Raw genomic sequence first — 19,156 nt, forward strand, 5'->3', positions numbered from 1 at the left:
AAGAAAGAAAGAAAGAAAGAAAGAAAGAAAGAAAGAAAGAAAGAAAGGAAGCAGGGAGGGAGGGAAGAAGGGAGAGAGGGAGGGAGGGAGGGAAGGAGAAAGGGAAGGAGGAAGAATGAATGAAAGAAAAAAGGAGTCACTTCTGCAGGTGGAGAAGGGCTTCCTGCAGAGGACCTGAGGTTAGTTCCTAGCACATATGTCAGGTGGTTCACAGTCACCTTGCCTCTAAACCAGTAAAACCTCTGGTACCAACATTCACAGAACCATACACATTCATACGCGGAACTAAATAAATGAAATTAAAAAGAAGTCATTGATTAAGGTCTCACCTAACTTGCTGAGATACTCCGCAGTGCAACCCTATACTCACGAGTGTGAATGGGGTATGAGTGTACCTGTAAAACTGACCGTTTTCAGCATGTATTTGCTGTATGCTGTATGTACATGATTGGGTTACATTTATTCTTATGATGTCTTATCCCTTATCCCTCTACATTATGTTTGACAAGTAACACTCAGTGCTTTCCTTTATGAGGAGAAGCAAATTTAGTCCAAAGAGACAAGAAATAGAATGTGCCGTCATGTGCCGTACATTCGCCTGTTAGGAAAACAGGGGCGTCTACTGTGCAATGGTTCTGGAGACCTGGCGTGTATTCCTGTGGCACAGCTGGTATTATAAAATCATATTTGGGGAGCATAATCATGCCAGATGTTTACATTAAAATGCAAGGCATGTTGAGTGAATGTTTATGACATAACGATATCAAAAACAATCTATGTAGAAGATAGAACTGATAAAAAATTTTCCTCGAGAAGCTAAATTTTAAAATGAAGAATGAGCACTGTCAAAACAATCATTTAGAAATTTGTCTCAAAATACTATTTTTGCTGTCACACAATAACTTTTTAAAATTTATTTTTATTTACTTTTTAATATTAGTTACAGTTTACTAATTTTGTATCCCAGCTGTAGCCCACTCCCCCATTCACTCCCAATCCCTCCCTCCCTTCCTCCTTCCTCTCCTCCCTGCCCCTTTCCAAATCCACTGATACAGGACCTCCTTCCCTTTCATCTGACCCTGATTTATCAGTTATCTTCAGGACTGGCTGCAAAGTCCTCCTCTGTGGTCTAGTAGGGCTGCTCCTCCCTTGGAGGTGGGGAGACAGAGGTCAAAGAGCCAGCCATTGAGTTCATGTCAGAAATAGTCCCTGTTCTCCTTACTACGGAACTCACTTGTATACTGAGCTACAATGGGCTACATCTGAGCAAGGATTCTACATTATATCCACACATGGTCCTTGTTTGGAGAAACAGTCTCATAAAAGACACCTTTTGGTCCTTGTGGAGCTCCTGTCCTCTCCAGGATCTTCACCAACCCTATATCTGACAGAGGGCTAATATCCAGAATATATAAAGAACTAAAAAAGTTAAAAGGTAACGATTCAAGCAATCAGATTTTAAAAAAATGGCGTACAGAGCTAAACAGAATTCTCAGTAGAGGAATACAGAATGGCAGAGAAACACTTAAAGAAATGTTCAACTTCATTAGCCATCAGGGAAATGCAAATCAAAACGACCCTGAGATTTCACCTTACACCCATCAGAATGGCCAAGATGAAGAACTCAAGGGACAACACATGCTGGAGAGGTTGTGGAGAAAGGGGAACCCTCCTCCACTGCTGGTGGGAATGTAAACTTGTACAACCACTTTGGAAATCAATCAATTGCTTTCTCAGACAATTGGGAATAGTGCTTCCTCAAGATCCAGCTATACCACTCCTAGGCATATATCCAAAAGATGCTCAAGTACACAACAAGGACATTTGCTCAACCATGTTTGTAGCAGCTTTATTTGTAATAGCCATAACCTGGAAACAACCCAGAGGTCCCTCAGTTAAGGAATGCATACAGAAATTGTGGTATTTTTACACAATGGAATACTACTCAGCAATTAAAAACAAGGAAATCATGAAATTTGCTGTCACACAATAACTTTAAGTAGCATTTATTTTTACCATTTTTTATAGTTTCATTTCAAGAGAAAAATAACATTTACAAAATGGAAAGTAGGATATTTATTTGAAGGTAGAAAGAAACTCAAAAATTTGAGAAGAAAAAAGTCTTAAAAAGATGTGTAGCAAATAGTAAGAATCAGAATATTCTGAAAATAGAACATAACCAAACTGGCCAAAAGTGCCTTATTTCAGAAGTTTCTGTTCCTTGCATTTTACTTTATTTCAAATGAACCAGCATTTTTTAATGTTGCTCAAAAATTATTGCTGTTGGAAGTTTTAGAAGTTCAGGTAAAGTCTGAGATCAAAAGAATTTATTCCTTACACAATCCAATGATTAAAGAAATCTATAAGTAGATGAGTGAAAGCACCATTTATTTCTCTATGAGATAAGATAAAATAAAAGGTACAATAAATTTTCAGCATTCTTACCACATGCAAAAAATAGATAGAATATGTGAATAATGTTACTTGATTTATAAATATTAATTGAATTCTAGCTTGTAAAATTTTGCAAGAACTTTTCATTTTAATAGAATATTATAATACAAATTCATATCAATAACTTTCTGACATTTTTCTAAAATATTACACATGCCATACTTTTTTTAATTTTTTATTAATTACACTTTATTCATTTTGTATCCCCCCATAAGCCCCTCCCTCCTCCCCTCCCTATCCCACCCTCCCTCCCCTTTCTGCATGCATGCCACTCCCCAAGTCCACTGATAGGGGAGGTTCTCCTCTCCTTTCTGATCTTAGTCTATCAGTTCTCATCAAAAGTGGCTACATTGTCCTCTACTGTGGCCTGGTAAGGCTGCTCCCCCCTCAGGAGGAGGTGATCAACGAACAGGCCAATAAGATCATGTCAGAGGCAGTCCCTCTTCCCATTACTATGTAACCCACTTGGACACTGAACTGCCATGGGCTACATCTGTGCAGGGGTTCTAGGTTATCTCCAGGAATAGTCCTTGGTTGGAGTATGAGTCTCTGGGAAGTTTCCTGTGTTCAAATTATCTTGTTCTGTTGCTCCCCTTGTGGAGTTCCTGTCCTCTCCAGCTCTTACTATTTCCCACTTCTTACATAAAATTCCATTCACTCTGCCCAAATTATCTTTGTTTTATTGGTCTTACAAAGAGCATTGAATTGTACAATAAATTGTAATATTTGCTAACTGAAACTTTCCATTCATATCCTGTACCTAACCTTATGGGTATTCAAAAATCTATAAATATTATTACTGTTACTTTCATATATAACTGAAACATCAGCCTTCTAATGTCAATATTATTTTTATGTCTAAAGGGTTTTTTTTTTTTCATTTTCAGAAACTCCTTTCACATCCTTTTATTTACATTTTCTAGGAGCGACAGACACTGGGTAGGAAGTTGTAAGGTTTGTCAGAAAGGGGATTAGACTTCTCAAAGAAAGATACTTATCTGATAGAAGATGTTCTAAGGAAGACCTGAGCTTCACGCTCCAGTGACTGTAACATTGGCATAGATTTCAAAAGTCTTTGCTTGTCTGATAATATTGTAGAACCTACAAAAATAAATCCTTCAAGGATGTTTCACAACTTGCAGAGTTTGGGTGTTTATCCATGAACTCTTGACATACAGGTGAGAGAAATTAAACCATATGCTAAATGATAAGCAAAAACATAGATATGTGAATTTACTGTTGTTATGGCACATATACATGCTAATATATATATACATATATATTATATATACATATTTTATATTAGCTATAATACACACACACACACACACATATATATATATACACACAGAGAGAAATCTATACATATATAAAGTAAGTAAATTGGACATCATTGTATATGCATTCAAAATCTGATTATTTCCAAAACTCTGAATGAGAAGTGTCAGTTTACATTATATGAGTTAGGGAATGGAGTCCTCCACATAGGACCTATCCATGATCTCAGAGCTTATATTTGGTAGAGCTGTTGCCCTCCACTTTCACTTAACTTCAAACCTGTTAAATGCTGCCCTAACCAAACTTACAACAATATAACAACAACAACAAAACCTTTTAAACAATATTTTCAACCCCTTGATGTTTTCTCAATGAATATATATTTTATGCAAAAATATCTACTGACTGTTGCACAACGGACGTTTTGTTTATTTTATTTTAAATTCTTAAAAACATCATCTCACTAAGTAACCTTGGCTGTCATAGACCTCAGTAGGCATACAGACTGGCCTCAAACTCACAGAAATTGTCCATCTTTGCCTCCTGAGTGCTGCAGATAAGGCACATATGACCATGTTTACCTCTAGGTAAGAATTCTTTGTTAAAATTAACCACTCCTGAATTTTTGTTCATATCTCTCTGTTTTTATCTTTTCTTAATGGATCTGGTGATTTATTTTTGTTTCTTTATTTTAGATTTGTTTTTTTCTTATTTGAAAACATATGTCTATTAATCACAGTTTATTCACTTTGTATTTCAGCTATAGCCCCCTCCCTCATTCCCTCACAATCTCACACTCCCTCCCTCATCTCCTCCCATGCCCCTGTCCAAGTCTACTGATAGGGGAGGACCTCCTCCCCTTCCCTCTGACTCTAGCCTATCAGGTCTCACCTGGACTGGCTGCATTGTCTTCCTCCATGGCCTGGTAAGGTTGCTACCTCATCAGGGGGAGGTGATCAAAGAGGCAGCCATTGAGTTAATGTCAGAGACACACCCTGCTCCCATTACTAGGGAACCCACTTGGAAACTGAACTGCCATGGGCTACAACATGCATGTATATTACATATAAGTTCCACAAGAGTGAGAAACATGTGGTGACTTCCTCAGTAAAACTGCATCTTCCATTTCACTGACTCTGTCAGGCTGTTAACAAGCAGATCATGACTGGATAAGATTGATGATTCCTGTGAAATTCCCTGAGGCTTCTAATAGTTAATGTCTTATCTCCCGTTATTTCTGTTTATCCCTTTTATTTAACATTCCTCTTTGCCTTTATTCTGACTTGTTGATATTCTCATCTGCATTCCTCAAATATACAACAAGGACATTTGCTCAACCACGTTCATAGCAGCTCTATTCATAATTGCCATAATCTGGAAACAACCCAGATGCTTCTCAACAGAGGAACTGATACAAAAATTGTGGTACATTTACACAATGGAATACTACTCAGCTATTAAAATTAAGGAAATCATGAAATTTGCAGGCAAATGGTGGGAACTAGAAAAGATCATCTTGAATGAGGTAACCCAGAAGCAGAAAGACACATATGGTATATATTCACTCATACGTGGTTTTTAGACATATAATATAGGATAAATATTTTAAAATCTGTTCACCTAAAGAAGCTAAGCAAGAAGGAGGACCCTGAATAAGATGCTCGATCCTCACTCATAAAGGCAAATGGGATGCACATTGGAAGAGAGAGAAAACACGCAACAGGACAGGAGCCTACCAAAGAGGATATCTGAAAGACTCTACCCAGCAGGGTATCAAAGCAGATGCTAAGACGCAAACTTTGGACAGAGTGCAGGGAATCTTATGAAAGAACAGGGAGATAGAAAGACCTGGAGAGGACAGGAGCTCCACAAGGAGAACAACAGAACCAAGAAATCTGAGCCCAGGGGGCTTTGCTGAGACTGATAATCCAACCAGGGACCATTCATGGATATAACCTAGAAGCCTTGCACAGATGTAGCCCATGACAGCTCAATCTCTAAGTGGGTTCCCTAGTAATGGGAACAGGGACTGTCTCTGACATGAACTCAGTGGCTGGCTCTTTGATCGCCTCCCCCTGAGGGGGGAGGCAGCCTTACCAGGCCACAGAGGAAGACAATGCAGCCAATCCTGATGAGACATGATAGGCTAGAGTCAGATGGAAGGGGTGGAGGATCTCCCATATCAGTGGACTTGGAGAGGAACATGGGAGAAGAGAGAAGGAGGGTGGGTTTGGGAGGGGACAAGGGAAGGGGCTACAACTGGGATACAAAATGAGTAAATTGTAATAAAAAATATACAAAAAGGAAAAAAAAAAGAAGAGACAATGGAGGCCTCCCTTTCTCAGAGGATAAAGGGATGGAAGAATGACAGAGGGGGTTTGAGGGTTGTACTGGGAGGAAGGATGTAGAGGAGCTGCGATCAGACAGTAAAATGAAAATAGATAGATAGATGATACATACATACATACATACATACATACATACATACATACATACATACATAGATACATAGATACATAAATAGGTAGATAGATGACAGAGAGAGATAAATTGATTGATGTATAGGTAATAGATGAGAGAGACTAAGGTGGGGCTTTGTATTACTGACAATATGTATGGCATTCAGGAGACAAGTTCTAGTGACACAAAAATCAGTTGACTCTACTGATACATTCAATATGAAAAGAATTAACATGGTTGATGATGTGATCAACTGAATAAGTTTTTTACCACCTGTTTGAGTAAGATTAGTGAGAAGATACTCATAATTGCCAAGTTGACACAACTTGGAACCCCCTGAGAAGAGGGAGTCAATGAGGCTATATCAAACAGCAGTAAATGCGTGACTGTGTCTGAGTCACTTAATGCATGTGAGAAGACTCCGCTCTGTGGGCAGCACCATTGCCTGGGTTTGGATTTTGGACTGTATAAGTATGGAGAGGGGCCTGAGCGCACTGAGCATGTATGTATTCATTTCTCTTTCTGCTCTTTACTGCGGATGAGATGTGACTAACCGTTTCATGACCGAGCCACCTCGTCTTCCCCCGTAATGATGAAATATAAACTGAAATTGTGAGCTGACGTAAACCTTTTCTCCCCTGAGCTATGTTTGTGAAGGTATTTTATCACAACAGACACAGGTCCTAGAGTAAAGTAAGTTTTTCAGTGATAAGTTATAATAGTATATGCTGTCTGGTTTTCCAGAGCTATTTGCATTGTCAGGAGGTAAAATCTCTGTTCATTTGTGCCTCCTCTTTCTCTATCCTTATCTTTTTATTTCTAAGCCTTTCTATTATTTTAGGCATAAGCTTTGGGTCTTCTTCCAACATTGCCTACTTTTTCCTATTCCTTGTAGACCTTTTAAAAAGACATTTCTTTTTAGAATCCCTTTTATGTAACCTCTATATACTTTTCCCAGAGAGCTTCACAGAGCCCTAACTTGTCAAATGCTACTTGATGCTTATAACCTACAAATTGCTGCAATTATACTTCCATATACATTTATGTCTTCCTCTTTGTTCATAGAGATATCTCACTAACATCTCACACTTTTTTTAAATACGGTATTTCTGTGAAGCTCTGACTTTAGATGTGGAACAAGCTCTTTTAAACCAGGCTGTCCACAAACACAGAGATCTGCCTGCCTGCTTCCTGAGTGCTGAAAATAAAGACCTGTGCCACCACTACCTGGCTAATAGCTCACACTCTCAATTTGAATCTGCGGCTTCCCATACATCTCTAATTTTATTGTTTTTATTCAGTAATATTCATATTCTCTTGCCTACGCACCTAAGCCATGACCTGAGAATAATATGATATTATCCTGTTTCATTCAGTCAGCCAGTGATTCTCATCAATTCTAATTTCAAAATAGATCATAAGTACATTTTATTTTTCCTGCTGCTATCTTTTGCACTTTAGTTCAGTCTATCATAAACCATTTTACATAACTGTCAATTATTTTCTATGTCATTTGAAATAAAAATTCAAGCCCCTATAGAATTCCCTGTCATGACCTGTACCATCTAAGCTGCAAGTGCTTTTTGATAACTACACAGCAAACCTCCCGTTATGCCACTACATTTAATATTTTTACCATGCCAAACAACCTTTAGTAATCTAGTGTCTTTGAATATATATGTAAATAAAAATTGAATACAGATTCTGTTATGAATTAGAATCCCAGCACTGGGGCCGTAGAGACGTAGATCCAGGGGCTTGAAGCCAGCCAATTGAGCCTGCTTCAACAAGCTCCAGGCTGTTTCATAAAACAAGGTGGACAACCTCTATGAAATGACACCTTATTGGCCTCTGTCCTCCACATATACATGCTTGTGCACACATATGTGCAGGTAGGTATGTACCCATACCTGTACATACATATATACGTGCCAAAGGCTGAAGGGGGATCTTCCCCGTATTCAGTGCAAGATTTTCTTCACCCGAGGAATGTCCTCTTATTCAACATATGCACTTATCTCTTCATGGTTGTTTTTTTATGAGTTTCTCTTCATGTTTTAATTTAGTCTTCCCCTAATCTCCTCACTATAGCATTATCAGACAGGAAATGTCCTTCTTGTTCATTCCTTTGTCTCTAGTACTTTCATCAGAAGATACAGGAAGTTAGTTATTTAATGATTTCATTTAGTTGATTCTCACAAAAGACTACTCTTATTATTTCTATTTTTTGTCTATTACATATTTTCAAAAGACCCCAAATAATCTTTGAAAATTAAAATTTATCTCATCCATTTCCTAAATAGGTCATATAGGTCATCCAAAATGCTTTCTCAATGCACTACAAACACTGTGGAGTCCATCAGTTGGTTCTCAGTGATGTTGCCATGCTCATTGTTCTCCAGTGATCTTTCAGTTCATTGATCCGAAATGCCTCTTGCTTAAATTGTTCATCCTGATGTTCTCTGCACATGTATCTATAAATGAAGAATGATTATTCCAATGTATCATAATCCTTGTCTGAAGGGGAGATTGAAATTTTATAAAAACAAGTAAGGCATAATGTCTATTAGTAAGGACATAAGCTCATTAATTTCTGAATCTCATCCCCAAGGGGTAATGGCTAGTAACAGATTGTTCCGTCAAAAAATGTTCAGCAGAAGGGAAAAGGGGAGGTAATTCTTTGAGAAAAAGGATATTTACTGACTTTAATGTCAGTGTCTCAATATTTGTAAAAGTATACAGTGTAGTCATTCCTAATCTGGCCCTTACAAAATTGACTTTGTGATTTGTAGTAACCATTTTTGTTTTCCCTGTGAACAGAATTCCTGACAGACAATTTAAAGGAAGCACCTTGACTTTGACTCATGGTTTCGGTGGGATTTTAGAGCATCATAGTGGGAAGGCAGGGCAGGACAGCTAGAGGACCTGTGTGGCAGTACAAGTCAGACCTTAATGGCAAGCATCAGAGCAGAGCAGGCTTGCCCCTAGTGATTTATTTCAACCAACCAGGCCCTTCCTGATGCAGCAAAACTCTCAAAATAGCAAGATGAGAACCCCAGGTTGAGAGCACAGGCCAGATATATAGTAAGAAAAAAAGTGAACATCAATATTAAGGTTTGATAAAGAGAAAATAAGTCAGCTTCAGAAAACAACACCTAGAGAGGGAAAAGGTACAACATAAAATAGTTTTCTATCAACGAAAAGATGAAACTACTTTATATGATCAGTTGAACCTACAGATAAGAATGAATGTATTAGTTGTGTTATAATGCTGTGAAGAGACACCATGAACAATGCAAATCTTTTAAGAGCTTTACATCCTGATCAAAAGATAGAGCCTGGTTATTTTTTCAACTGGGCCTGATGGTAGATATATTTTTTTTTGAGTTTTATAGTCAATCGTCAATGATCCGCCTCCACCAAAAATGTAACAACTATTCAAACAAGGCTACACCTCCTAATCTTTCTAATATTTCTCAAACAGTTTATCACCTGGGGACTACACTTGCAAATAAATGAGCCTACTTGGGCCATTTTCATTCAAATCACCACATTAAAGAAGCATGTAGTTGAAAATATTAATGACCAAAACAGTGAAATATTCAGGTAAATGTCAAGTTGAAATCAACTTTAAGTGAAGTAAGAAATTGTTACTGGGGTGGGAGTGGGGAGTCCACGATGGCAGCCAGTGTGCAGCCAGTGTGCACTGAATCGAGGGGCAGAGGATCCAGGACTCAGAATCCAGGACTCAGAATCCAGTCGGTGGACAGGCAGCTGGATCTAGAGTATTGAACTTGGGGCTTCCCAAGAATGCAGGGGACATCCCAAGAGTTGGGGCCTATAGGATTCATCTTCCAGGTCCCACTATCTCAAACTGTGAACCCTGGGATTTTCTGCACACCCTAGTCTCAGGGATCATCCATTCTAGAAGCCAGACATCAGATCCCTCCTGGTCTCCTGAGGGCAGCTTCGGGTTTCCAGGGATACTTGGGGCTGATCAGATCAAAGCCATTTCCCTGATCTGAGAGTCATGGAAACCTGGTCTGCCTGCACTCTCCACATATGATAGCTGTAAGGAGCTCCAGGTCCAGGGACTCTCTTCTCTAGCAGCCAGACATCTGATCTCTCCTGCCCCCTGGGGTTGCTTCAGGATTTCTGAGAGAGGTTTCCCAGCATCTATGCCATGGTTCTGCTGGTCACCCCTTGGAGACCAGGCAAACAGAGAATGTGTACAGTTTCTTGATCCAGGATTGTGCAGCCCAGACATGTCTAATTGGCACAGACACAGAATCTGGTGTTCTTGTGAGCTGTGGCCCAGCTCCTTTCTGGGACACCCGAGATTGCCACCCACGCCTATCCCATGTGGACACCTGCACAAGTGTGCCCACACTCCAATCTGTACATGCACCCTGCCCTGCCCAGGCAGGACCGCTCACCTTCATGTGTACCTGCATGTGCCCTGCCCTTCATGGCACTCACCCCAATGCCCAAGTCATGCCCACATCACACAACTGCACAATTTTCCTCCCTTCCTTAGCTGCATCTGAATCTCCAGCACCTGTTCTTGAGCCCCTAGACATATCTCATCATCCCATAGACTACTCCACACTCCAGAGATAGGTCTACCCAGTCTGCAGGACAGGTTCCAGGAACAAACAGTTGAGGCTACAGACAACCAGATGGCCAAAAGCCAGCATAAGGATACAGCCAACAAAAACCAACACATCATGGCTTCACCAGAATCTCCAAAAAAAAATCAATGGTAATGCAGCTGAAACACAGGAAAATGATCTTATCTATGATTATACAGTTATTAGAGGCACATAAACAGGAAACAAACAAATAGAGTCCATCATGGACAGACAGGAACCCACAATCAAAGAGGTGAAGGAAATAAAATCATTCAAGACAGGAAAATGGAATTAGAATCAATAAATAAAACAGAACTGAGAAAACCCTGGAGATGGAGAGGGAACTTAGAGATCAGGAACCACAGAAGTAAGCATCACCAACAGAATACAAGAGATGGAGGAGAGACTCAAGTGCTGAAGATGCAATTGCAGAAATCAATACATCTCTCAAAGGAAACATAAAAACAGAAAAGTTCCTGACACAAAGCATCCAAAATATCAAGGATGCCATGAAAAGACAAAGCCTAAGAATAATAGAAATAGAAGAAAAAGAAGATTTTCAGGCTCCGTCCAGAAAATATTTTCAAGAAAATTTCCCCAACCTTAAAAAAGAGATGCTCTTACACATACAAGAGGCTCACAGAACACCAAATAGACTAGAGCAGAAAAGAAATTCCTCCCCCTACATAATAATCAAAACTAAATCTCTAGAACAAAGAAAAATTAAAAGTGGCTGGGGAAAAAGACAAAGTAACATATAAAGGCAGACCTGTCAGAATCACACCAGACTTCTCAATAGGAACTATGAAAGCCAGAAGGGACTGAGTGGATATCATGCAGACAGTAAGAAACCACAGGTGCCAACTCATCTACTATACCCAGCAGAGCTTCACATCAACGTAGATAGAGAAAACAAAATATTCCATTACATAAGTAATTTTAAACAATAAATACACAGCCACCCATCCCTACATAAGATACTAGAAGGAAAATTCCAATCCAAGGAGATCAACTACACCCAAGAACACACAGGATAAAGACACCATCACAGCAAAAAAGCAAAAGCAAAAAAAGCACACAAACACACAATCAACACCAACTCCACAATAAAAGGAAATAACAATGATTGGTCACTAATATCTATTAACATCAATGGACTCAACTCTCCTATAAAAAGAGACAGACTAACAAAATTGTTGCAGGATCCAATATTCTGCTGCATTCAATAAACACACCTCTATAACAAAGATAGATGCTGCCTCATAAAAAGGGCTAGAAAAAGCAATCTGGAGTAGCCATCCTAATATCTAATAAAATAGACTTTCAACCATTAATCAAAATAGGTGAGGAGGGACACTTCGTTCTCATAAAAAGAAAAATCCACCACGAGGACATAACAATCCTGAACATCTATGCCCCAAATACCAGGGCTCCTGCATTTATAAAAGAAACATTATTAAAGCTTAAATCACACATGGATCCCAAGACATTAATAATGGTAGACTTCAACACCCAATTCTCACCAAAGGACAGATCATCTAGACAAAAGGTAAATAGAGAAACAATGACACAGAGGTCTTAAATCAAATAAACATATAGATGTCTACAGAATTTTTCACTTAAACACAGAAAAGTATGCTTTCTTCTCAGCACCTCAGAGAAACTTCTCCAAAATTGATCATATAGTTGGGCACAAAGGAAGACTCCACAGATACAAGAAGATTGATGGAGGGGGCTACAACTGGGATATAAAATGAATAAATATTAGAAAATTAAGAAAAATAAAAATAGGAATGGTTACAGGGTGTGGCATACTGAGAAGGAAGTAATGGGTGCCATTTTAAAGTACAGTTATATATAAGAGTTTTGTTGGCTGTAAAAAATTTCAAACAACAACAACTAGCAGAAGTCAGCCTGCTTTTTGAGTATTATACTCTGCAATTTTGAATAGTATAGGTTTAAACATTTCCTCTTTTTATGTACCCTCATAAGCTTTATAACTCAAGTAAGCACAGAGTCAAAATAGGGGGACTTCATTTGATTAAAGACACTTGAAAATGTCTACATAATGTAAGGAAAGTATCAACCTACTAGAAATGCTCACGCAGAATAGATGTTATTATCCTAAAATCAATGTACAAACCACAGAAGGCACCAGCAGCAGACCGTAGAGGTAGGATCTTTAAAGCCCAGGGAAAGAATCTTTGACTTTGAATTTTTTAAATTTTTTTATTTAACTTTTATTAATTACACTTTATTCATTTTGTATCCCCCCATAAGCCCCTCCCTCCTCCCCTCCCAGCCCCACCCTCCCCCTTTTTTGCATGCATGCCCTTCCCCAAGTCTGCTCATAGGGGAGGTCCTCTTCTCCTTCTTTCTGATCTTAGTCTATCAGTTCTCATCAGACTTTGAATTTTTTTATAGCCAAGCCGTGGATTTAATTTTTATATTACCTCACACACTTGTACTATATTATCAGTAGTTTTTCCATTTTATATTTAGATTAGTGATTAAATATATATTTAAATACATATTTATTACTTTTAAATAATATCTGTTTTTGCAAATCACACTGATGTTTGAGCAAGAATATCAGTATTCTGGATGTGACTATGACTGGCTTATTTCTGGGATGTCTTGCATAATATCTTACATGCATTATGCTTATGGCACCTTGTAATTAATGTTTTACTAATACATTCTGTATCTATGTTTCTTTCATACAGGTAATAAATACTGGGTGTTCAAGGACACAACTCTTCAACCCGGTTACCCTCATGACTTGATTACTCTTGGGAATGGAATTCCTCCTCACGGTATTGACTCTGCTATATGGTGGGAAGATGTTGGCAAAACCTATTTCTTCAAAGGTGACAGGTCAGTTTGTATGTGACACACACATTAGCAGTTACCTAATTTGAAAAGTGATTTGAAAAATCGAGGTCTCTATTCATTTACAGACATTCACTGAGAATGATGATGGGCTTGTGTGTAAGCACAAAAGCTACTATGCTAGAAACTTGTATTGTAGATAATATATTTAAGATAAATTTCCATCTGTTATAATATAACTCATTTTTACCAAATATACCTAATATAACTCATTTATGAATGTAGACATGTCCAGTAAACTACGTTGTTTCTTTTTTCCTGATTTTTAATATGCTATGTAAGCTATAAATAAATACATATGGACACATATACACATGTACATTTGTGTCCTTGTTATAGACTTTCCTATAGCATCATTTATTTTTTGCAAAATTTTGTTAACAATTTTTTTTACTTTGTATACACTTATTACAATTTTCAAATAATTCCATTTATTTATCAGTTCTGCAAGTAGGACCAAGAAAAATAATGCTATAAAAATGGGTTCAGTTTCTAATGACATAATATCCTCCGATAGTAGGCAGCAAATGTTGGAAAATATTAACAACACATCATACTCCTTTCCAGATATTTTACTACACCCTGTTTTCTTTTCCATGTCATTGTTAACATTCTCATATAGCACAAATGAATTGTACATCCTAATACCCACAGTTGGTACCCCATGAGGTAGTTAAAATATGAAGTAGAATTTTTGTTACTAACTTTGTTACTAATTTGAACTAAAACAGTGAAATATCAGTCAGGTTGAGAATTAATATTAAACATCAGAGGATATAAGCAGTTACACTCACCGAAAGTAACTCATTGCTGTGTTCTTACTACTGCTCAGTCGCTGCACGTGTCTCCTTCTGCTCTCTCACTGCCTCTCACTCACTGCTCTATGCTGCTCTCTCTATGCTATTCCCTATTCTGCTCTCTCACTGCTACTCTCACTCTGCTGCTCCCCACTCTCAAAATTCCTCTCATTTCTTACCTTAAATATCAATTTTCACAAAGGATTTACTTACAAAGGCTTTAATACATTGCTTTATAGCATTTTATGCCTTGTTCGTCTCTTAGCTGTGTCTAGCTCCTGTCATTTTATATCATCATTGGTGAATTGATTTTTTTCTCAAGATTATCACATATCCAAAAATTCAAAGTTAATAACAATTATCAATTTCATATGGAAAAACAAAAAACCCAGAATTGCTAAAAACAATCCTGTCATAAAAACAGCTTGTCTGTAGGTATCTCCATCCTTGATCTCAAGCTGTACTACAGAGCAATAGTAATTAAACCCACATGGTACTGGCATAGAAACAGACTGGTGGATCAATGGAATCCAATAGAAGACTCAGAAATAAATCCGCACACCTATGGACACCTGACTTATGAAAAAGAGCCAAAAACCATACAATGGGAAAAAGATTGCATCTTCAACAAATGTTTCTGGTCTAATTGGATGTCTACATGTAGAAAAATGCAAATAGATCCATATTTATAGCCCAGCACAAAACTAAAGTCCAAGTGGATCAAAGACCTCAACATAAAACCAGACCCATTAAATCTGTTAGAAGAAAAAGTGGGGAAGAGCCTTGAACTCATTGGCACAGGAGACAACTTCCTGAACAGAACACCAACAGCACAGGCTCTAAGAGCAACAATCAATAAATGGACCTCCATGAAACTGAAAAGCTCTGTAAAGCAAATGACGCTGTCAACAGAACAAAACAACAGCCTACAGACTGGGAAAGGATCTTCACCAACCCTTTATCTGACAAAGGGCTGATATCCAGAATATTTAAAGAACTAAAGAAGTTAAAAAGCAGCAACAAATCAGTTAATCCAATTAAAAAATGGGGTACAGAACTAAACAGAGAATTCTTAGTAGAGGAATATAGAATGGCAGATAAAAACTTAAAGAAATGCTCAATGTCCTTAGTCATCATGAAAATGCAAATCAAAACAACTCTGAGATTTCACCTTACACCTATCAAAATGGCTAAGATCAAAAACTCAAAGGACAACACATGTTGGAGAGGATGTGGAGAAAGGGGAACCCTCCTCCACTGCTGGTGGAAATGTAAACTTGTAAAACCACTTTGGAAATCAATCTGGCGCTTTCTCAGACAATTAGGAACAGTGCTACCTCAAGAACCAGCTATACCACTCCTGTGAATATATCCAAAAGATGTTCAAGTACACAACAAGGACATTTGCTCAAACATGTTTGTAGCAGCTTTATTTATAATAGCCAAAAGCTGGAAACAGCACAGATGCCCCTCAACAAAGGATTGGATACAGAATTTGTGGTACATTTACACAATGGAATACTACTCACCAATTAAAAACAAGGAAATCATGAAATTTGCAAATTTGCAAATCCCAAATGATGGGATCTGGAAAAGATCATCCTGAGTGAGGTATCCCAGAAGCAGAAAGACACACATGGTATATACTCACATGTAAGTGGATTCTAGACATATAATATTTGGATAAACATACTAAAATCTGTACACCTAAAGAAGCTAAGCAAGAAGAAGGACCCTGGGTAAGATGATCAATTCTCACTCAGAAAGACAGATGGAATGGACATTGGAAGAAGGGGAAAAGAGAAAACAGGACAGGAGCCTACCACAGAGGGCCCCTGAAAGACTCTGCCCAGCAGTATATCAAAGCAGATGCTGAGGCTCAAACTTTGGGCAGAGTGTAGGGGATCTTAGGAAAGAAGGGGGAAATAGAAAGACCTGGAGGGAACAGGAACTCCACAAGGAGAGTAACAAAACCACAAATTCTGGGCACAGGGGTCTTTTCTGAAAATGATACTTCAACCAAGGACCATGCATGGAGATAACCTAGGACCCCAGATGTAGCCCATGGCAGCTTACTAGGGAAGTAGGTCCCTAATAAGGGGAACATGTACTGTCTCTGACATGAACTGATTGGCCTGCTCTTTGATCAACTCCCCATTATAGAGAAGGAGCCTTATGAGGCCACAGAGGAAGACAATGCAGCCAGTCCTCCCATGCCCCTCTCCAAGTCCAGTGAGCTTTTCTAGGCAGTCAGGAATGGCGTGTAAATGCTCACCTGCATGTTTAGATGTGTATATGAGTTTTCATAACATGCTTCTGCATTCTGAGTTTACTTAGAAAACATTTTGCACTTAACATGATTATTAACTTTAAAAGATTAAATACTCATTTTTCCATATGTAGAATATAGATAATAAAATTTTGCAAGAGACATAGGATAATTTTATGTCCATTGTTCCAATGATTTCAATCAGTTTTTTTTCCCCCAGTGGGAGGTGGAAAAGAATACATAATAATTTAGTGAAAATATAAATACTTGCCTGAGTGTTGCTTTCACATTTTAGGTATTGGAGATATAGTGAAGAAATGAAAACCATGGACCCTGGCTACCCCAAGCCCATCACCATCTGGAAGGGTATCCCTGAATCACCACAGGGAGCTTTTGTCCACAAAGAAAATGGTACACAGTGTTCACACTCTCTGCTCCTATATTGTGTATATTAGTATCACATTGTTTGTGATAAATCAAACAATTTTCGAATATGTCATACTAGAAGTGTGAAATATGTATATTCATATCTATAAATTTTATTTATATTCAGTTTTATTCTTCTTAGGAATTTACTTTTACTCCTATGCGATAGGTGGTTTCAAATTGGATTTATTTATATTTATTTAAATAGATTAGAAGAAAATATAGATAGCAGTTTACTACTGAGGAATAGATACTTCGCAGTAACTTGATGTACATATCTCTTATATTCCTGAAAATATGGTAACAAATATATGTGGAACAGTAATCTATTCTGAGTTCAGCCAATTGCAATGATACTTTTTAATCATGTTTAACTGAAGGCTCCCCTCAACACAGTCAGACAAGAATGAATTTATGGATAACATCATAAGAAACAACATAGAATCCTTTGTTTGATAATAATTGATCAAAGAAGGGAGAATAGTATAATGTTTTCTCTAATTCACTCTTTCACTGCTGTAAAAATCTGCTGTTAAAAATGTTCTCCTACTATTCTCATGAATTTAAAACTAAGATATAGGTTTTAATGTTATTCACATCTAGGTGAAACATGTCACTTCTAATATCTGAACATTAATTTTAGTTCTTCCTTTTCAGCGTGACTGTCTGATGTCACATGGATGCTTCCTATGTCTCAAGTATAGTACATAAATTCATTTAATTTTCCAACAGAAAGTTTCATTCACCAGTAGTCATCTGTGTTAAATAGCTTATTTCTGAGCATAAGTTAGATATATTCCTAAAACTTGAAACTGAAGCATTTAACCGCTAATGAATGTGAATACACTCTCTACAAAAGAGAAGTCAACACACTTTCCACATTACACTGTTGTTATCAGTGACCTGTTGTAGCTTTCTTTATTTCTCACTTGGTCCATATGGACTAAACACTAAATATAGCTTCCTAAACAAGTGTTCCTAATTTAAACTCTGGGTATTTTAATATTTTCATTGTTGTTGCTTGTTTTTTTTTTTCCTTTGCTTTTATTCTTTCCTAAGTAAATACATTCCTAAGGAATCCACATTCCATTTGCTCATACAAATTAATTTGAATTATTTCTTCTTAGCCATCGTTCTTTATCTCTGTTTTAGCAGTGTGGTAGGTTTTTAACTATCCAAAAACTACAGCAGAAAATTCATTTCTCTCCTCCATTCATCTATTCCTGCATATTAATACTCATTCCCCGGCAGAATAATTTGAATCTACACACTCCTGTTTTTGTTTGGCAAGTTGCTATAGCTGAATAACTCTTCTTCAAAATTAAAGACTTTTACAACACTGAACAAAATAATTTCCAATATGAAATAACCGATGATGACCCATGTGTCCTGTCTGAAATTTCTTTCTGTTGTAGAATTCTTTATATCAGGAGTGATACCTATCTGAGTAGTGGCATTTAAGAAGCAAAGTCATGTGTTATAGCTCTAGGTGTGGACTAGTGCTTAAGTCTCATTTGGTCTTAGTCATATGGAATGTCTCTGAACATCAATGTCTCTCAGAGAATAAAAACAAGAAAATAATTCTTCTTAACAGTGGAACAGTTATGAAGGATAAAAACAGTGCTTTTTAGGATGCAACTCTCTGGGAGTATCAGCATACAATAACAATTATCATCTTGAACTCTTAAGTTGTAACTCCCCCAAAAATATTTTTTAATTACTATAGCATTTTTTGTTTCATTTTTTATTCTGATTTTTGTATTTTAGCTTTGCATTTTAGTTTTAACTAAAAGCAAAAGTCAAGTCCAAGTAGCATAATCACAGACTTTACAGGGTGTGAGTATTCAAATGTTGAAACTATTTCTTTTTTATTTTTAATTTTTCTTTTTTATATTAATTACAGTTTATTCACTATGTATCCCAGATGTAACCCCTTTGAAAAACATTTC

General features: G+C 37.5%; 1 protein-coding gene across 1 annotated transcript in view; it reads left to right on the forward strand.

The window, feature by feature from the left end:
- The window catches only part of Mmp16 (matrix metallopeptidase 16), a 247,066-nt gene that overhangs the window by 225,200 nt on the left and 2,710 nt on the right, over window positions 1–19,156 (forward strand). Inside the window, exons 8-9 of the mRNA XM_055603625.1 lie at window positions 13,550–13,700; window positions 17,077–17,192. Coding sequence (XP_055459600.1) covers window positions 13,550–13,700; window positions 17,077–17,192 — 267 coding nt within the window. The remainder of the gene's footprint in view (window positions 1–13,549; window positions 13,701–17,076; window positions 17,193–19,156) is intronic.

This window comes from Psammomys obesus, unplaced genomic scaffold (assembly GCF_907164565.1).
Source record: "Psammomys obesus unplaced genomic scaffold, mPsaObe1.curated_primary_1811, whole genome shotgun sequence".
In the NCBI taxonomy this organism is placed as follows: Eukaryota; Metazoa; Chordata; class Mammalia; order Rodentia; family Muridae; genus Psammomys; species Psammomys obesus.